General features: G+C 34.1%; 1 protein-coding gene across 1 annotated transcript in view; it reads left to right on the top strand.

Moving 5' to 3' along the window:
* Positions 1-5,549, top strand: part of ITGB1 (integrin subunit beta 1) — a 45,639-nt gene extending 40,090 nt beyond the window's left edge. The window contains exon 16 of the mRNA XM_021685993.2: positions 4,346-5,549. Within this exon, the coding sequence (XP_021541668.1) occupies positions 4,346-4,411 (66 nt within the window). The 3' untranslated portion in view covers positions 4,412-5,549. The remainder of the gene's footprint in view (positions 1-4,345) is intronic.
* The last annotated feature ends 451 nt before the right edge of the window (positions 5,550-6,000 follow it).

A 6,000-nucleotide genomic window follows, 5' to 3' on the forward strand; every position in this document is an offset into this window, starting at 1 on the left:
TATTTATTTTTAAGATTTTATTCATTCGAGACACAGAGATACAGAGAGAGAGAGCATGAGCAGGGGGAGAGGGAGAGGGAGAAGCAGGCTCCCTGCTGAGCCAGGAGCCGGACATGGGGATCAATCCCAGGACCCTGGGATCACGACCTGAGCTGAAGGCAGACGTTTAACCATCTGAGCTACCCAGGCGCCCCTGAACTTTTTTTAAAAAAAGACAACAACATAGACAACAACATAGACTTTAAAGAGAAAGTCCTATTTACAGTTTTAAGTAAAAATTTAGTTGAAAATTTCAAGGTTGCAATAAGGCTTGCTTTTCCTATTCACTGATTACATAGGGTAATCTATTTTGGTGAATGTACGTTTTACCTGAATGAAAATTTATTATTTTTTCTTTATTAGTAGTGGTCAGGATTTCCTTATATCTGAATTTTCATGAAATGCTTTAGTATATTTTAATATAATCATGTAAGTCCCTAAAACTGATTTAAAACATTATAATAAGAGCAGATTCTCCTGGCTGGTGGTCTAGAATTCCTCTTTACTTTCCGAAGGACTTTTTTTTTTATTTCACATATTAGAAAACGGAGGCACAGAAGGGTTAGGTAACTTGACCAGGTTCACACATGACTAGTTAGTGGAAGAGCTCAGATTCAGACCCAGGCAGTTTGGACCCCAGGGTTTGTATTCTTACCCTCTACGATGTCTAGGCAGCAGTCACTCATCTTCAGGAGACTCTGTTACCTGGTTCAGAAGAGGTAGATCATTCTTTATAGAGAATTACAGCTTTTTGACATTTGTAGTAACTTAGAGTAGCATTACTGCATTGGACAAACATTGTAATAGACATACCACTTTATGACATAGAAACCAACACTGTTTTTTTGCTTATTTACTGAGACTGTACTTAAAATACAGGAATGCTTAGTATTTTTAAGATGTAGGAAGGCCCAGGAACATTAGAAACCATTACTTGTCAGATTTTTCTTTTATTTCTCAGCAGATTTTAAGACCTTTGCAATGGCAAAATTAAATTTGATGGCAGAAGATTGCAGTCACATTCATATATGGGCAGGCTGGTATATTTTTGTATTAGTCTAGACTCGGTGTGTTCTTCTCTTTCCTAATCCTTTCCACAGAGAGTTTTTAGAAGGCAACTGATTTGCTCAATTTTTTCTTTCTTCCTTTTTTCTTTTTTTTTTGGTAGGTCAAAAACAAATATTGACAATTCCATATGGTTACTTCTCAAATGAGATAAATTTCTGTGTATCCTATTAAAAGGTGTAATTTCCACCTTTACTACACATTAAATTGTACTTTGAAGGAAATTATCGATAATAGTGAAACTTAATGTTTATATCATTAATTTTTGGCTAAAATTTTACTTCTTCAGCCAAAATAAGCCTTTTGGATAACTCAAGAAGTAAAAGTTTGGTTAAAATTTTATTTTTCATTAGTGGAATCCAGGCAAATTAATGGCTACAGGTTATTCTGAGATGTTTTCTCACAAAAAATTAAAGTAGAAATAAACATTAGAAATTAATGAGCATTAAGAATTGACAATAAATTATGGCTTGTGAAATACTTTTCTGATATGGGACCAGCGTTTGCCAATCAATGAATTATGTCATTAATATATTTCAGACAATGAGCAGGCACTGTAATTACTGCATAAGACTGTGATGTAGGTACATTTAAAAAATCAAATTATCAACTGTATAATTTTTAAGTGGATTAAAAAATTGTCTATCCTCCCTGCTGTTATGCAAATTTAAATGTAGATTCCTAATCTCTCACAGTTGTGTATTGTATATCTAATATGTTATATTACAGAGATGATTCTGTAGCCACCACTGTCAGTCATTCCAGTGTGAGCACTTCCTGAGTACAGAGGACTTCACTTCTGAATATAACCCTGTTCCCTTGATTTAAATTTGCTTTTGATTTTTTTTTCTCAAGATAGGGGTGGGGTTGCACTCTGAACAATGGAAACTAATCTGGTTTATTTTAGTTTACCTCCATTTAAAATGATGCCTAACACAGATAGTTTAATTTTACCTCTAACCTTGCATGTTAAACTTTTGTTTGGATGTAATAATAAATATATAAATGTTTGTGTATATAAAAAGGCAGACTTTTCTCCAAAGGTAAGTTTCTGCCTTATGTACTTTGGACTCATCAATAATTTGGGTATTGTTTTGTTTTGTTTTCTGGGTTTGTTTTTTTTGGGGTTTTGTTTGTTTGTTTTGGTTTTGTGCATGCGTTTACCTCCCTTATAATTCTCAAGTATGAAATATTAGATTGATCTAATGTATTATTTTAAAGAAAAATGGTGATTTGTTTTCTCAGTATATTTGGAAGAATCTAGTTCTAGCCTCATATGCTGAATAGGAAGATGGAAATAAAGAGTATAACTTATTTGTGCTGTATAACTTGCTAAGAATGTAGTTGGCAGGATCCAGTTTCCTGTCTCCTTATGAAATGTCTGCTATAATGTCTGTATAGTAATGTATTAGCTTCAGTTGGATAAGAGATAAGAAATTGATATCCTGTATGTTTTTTTATCATCCAGATTACATAATGTTTGTCTCTGAGGGATCCTGAGTCCATGTTTCTGAAATGACTTGTCAAGTTGTAGTTTGTGGGGTGAGGTTGGGGTCGGGCTAAGGCATATTGTCCTGTCTTAATAGGAATCCAGACCATCTGCTGAGCTGAAGTTGTAGTGGTTTATTTGGTGTGTTTCAGGACCACCCAGCTTTACACGCTATACTTTTCCTCAATGATTTCCCATCTATGGGATAGAATTCAGTATTTTTAGCATGGCATACAGGACCTTCAGGATTTGGTGCTGTCTTCTTCCTTGTTTCCTCTCCCTTGCTCACACCTCAGAACATACACACACTCACACGTACACTCTTAAAAACTTCTAAACTGTATATATTTCTACACAAATGTAGAAATTCTTTCCTAGACCTTGATGTTGCATATGAACTTTGACTTTGCATGTGTTTCTATTTATCTTTTAATATTTTATCTGTAGTCAGTTTCTTTGTGAAAATACCCCTAATCTTCTCAAAGTCCCTTTTTTCTTTTACTGCTCCCATATTGTGTACATAGTTCTATCTTGTACTGTATCAAAGTACCGTAAGTTATTTGCATGTTTGTCATCCACCAGACTGTACGCTCCTAGAGGGCAAAAATTGTGGCGATAAAAGCTGTTTCTAAATATAAATATCTGCAGTGAAGCGTAAATAAAATTTAAAAACAAAAATGACTGTTTAGATGCTTTCTATAAATATTTTAAAAAATCACCACAAATGGCTCAATGGTACCATATAAAACCAAACAGCATTTCAAAGTCTTAATTTTTCCCTATTATTTAACATTTATTGATTTGTGCTCACTGTAATTTCCTCTGATAGAGGATTATTTGCCTGTACTTCTCAGTTGGATTTTAAGCCTACTTTGTAAGGATAGGAGAAAGAAAATGCTATAGTAGATATTTAAATGTATCACTTAGCATAAAAGATTTTTTTTTTTTAAGAAAATGGTAGTGTGGGAGTGTATATTGTTTGCCTGCTTAAGACATCAATGCCTGTATATTTTTGGGTCTTGAAAGAGCTCTTGTGTTTATTTATGGCTTGGAGTAATTTGCTGGGCTTGATTTCAGTACTCTTTACTAAATAAAATAAAAATAAAACATTTTACCAGTATGATATCAAAGAATAACGATTATTTCATGAAGAATGGTATTATTTTTGTTAACATTCTAAGCAAATTTGGCAATGTGATGGCTCGTGGAGGTACAGTGCCCTCAGCAATCCTATGACAACCTTATCCCAGGACTCTCTATATCAATAACTTCTGTGGTGGAGGAGCCTCAGGAGAATGCTTCCCTCACAGAGATGATAGTAAAGGATTCCCATTGATTATCAAGAACTTTCTTAACCACAATAAAGGGCTAAGAATCAGGCAGTTAATGGCAGGAGGGTTAATTCTTATTTAAGATAGGCAGTCCAAACTGGTTGAAAGGAGAGAAGCCATAACTGCACATTCTCTGCTGTGGAGGACATTCTTAATCCTGCCATGTAGGGAGGACTCAGGAATGAAATCATGCCAGACTACAGGGCTGCCTTTCGACTTGTAGAGCGAAGCTTTCATGTTTCATTTCTGTGTAAACTTTGAGGAATGCCTTTTTAAAAAATTGAGTGTGATAGGAATCTGTGTCCAGACAGATAGGAATGGAAACAACTTCTGAAAATGACCATTCATTTTTAGTATTGTCTTATAAAGTAATACTGTGTGATTTTAGTAGAGTGATAATTTTTCTCACTTTTTTTTTTAGGGTGAAAATCCGATTTATAAGAGTGCCGTGACAACGGTTGTCAATCCGAAGTACGAGGGAAAATGAGTGCTGCCGTGCACATTCACCACACCGAATGCAGAGTAGTAATTTTCATAGTCACAGTAAGGTAGCTTTAGGGCAATATCACCGTGTTCTCTCGTGTGCAGTTTTTAAAAATGTACAATATGTATAATTTAAAAATTTTTTTATTATTTTGAAAATAATGTTATAATCAATGCCAGGGACTGACAAAAAACTTGAGACAGGATGGTTATCCTCGTCAGCTAAGGTCACCTTGTGCCTTTTTGACCTTTTCCTCCTGGACTATTGAAATCAGGCTCTTACTGGGGATTGAGTGATATTTCTAGAATGATTGAAAGGGAGGGCAGTAGTTAAAGTAACGAGTATGCTGAGAGTTTCTCTTAATAAGTATTAAAATAGATTTTTAGCTTTACAGATATGTCAGGTTTAGTTTTACAGAATCCAAGTAAATGTCCTACGTAGCTAGTTTAGGATTGTTTTAAATTTATTTTGCTCTTTGCCTATTAGACAAGACTGATGACATATCTGAAAGATTGAGTATATTAGGAATTACTGGTGTAAGATAGTTTTTGAAATATTTGATCTACGGAAGGCCATGGGAAAAAGAGTTAGGAAGGGAAAACATAGTTTAAAACCTGTGTGCCATTTTAAGAGTTACTTAATCTTGGTAACTCTTTGCCTTCTCTTTAGAAATTCAAGCCTTGGATAAAAGGATCGGGAAATTTTCTGCAAAAAAGTCCTGAATTTAGCATCATTTACGTAATGGCCTTAATTTACATAATATTTGCTGAATTGAGGACCTTTGAATTTATTTTATTCATTGTATTTTGTTTAAAGCCTGGTGCTTTTTATCACCTCTTCTAATCATTTAATGTATTTGTTTGCAATTGGGGGTAAGACTTTTTTTTACCAGTACTTTTCTTTGACATTTCAGCTGTAAATTTGCCTTTTCAGCGAACATGTGGAGTCCTCAGCCCTCACTTACGCACGTCCCCTGTCCATCCTGCGCTGTAACAGACCACTGTATATTCTCTTCTCCCCATTTGCCCGTTTTGTTTCATCCTAGTCACATTCTTGTGTTAAGTGCCTTTTAATTTTAACAGTTCACTTTTTACATGCTGTTTACTGAAGTTATTTATTAAATAAATATGCCTAAAATATATAAGTTGGTTGTTTTCGCTGTTTTGTTAATTTCTGTGCATGACATTTTTATAGCTTAGGCTGACAAAAAATATTTCTGGTTAATAGGTATTTCATTTTTCTTAAAAAAGAAAAGATGTCCCAGGGACACAAGGACAGTGGTAGGATCAAAGAGATTTTTCAGACTGTCTTTGGGCTCTTTAAATAATATTGGATAAATCCTCAGCCCTCCTCCATGCCCCTCCCTCCCTGCACCATGCAGCACGAGATAGCTTTCATCCCTACATCAGGCAGCATTAACTCTGTGAATATCTTAGAACTGGTAACTAGAAGCTGGAAATTGTCATTTAAGATCCAGACAGGAGAGTTACTTTTTTTTTTTTAAATATTTATTTATTTATTTATTTTTATTTATTTATTTATTTATTTATTTATTTATTTATTTATTTATTTATTTATTTATTTATTTATTT

The sequence above is a fragment of the Neomonachus schauinslandi genome, chromosome 5, assembly GCF_002201575.2.
Source record: "Neomonachus schauinslandi chromosome 5, ASM220157v2, whole genome shotgun sequence".
NCBI lineage: Eukaryota > Metazoa > Chordata > Mammalia > Carnivora > Phocidae > Neomonachus > Neomonachus schauinslandi.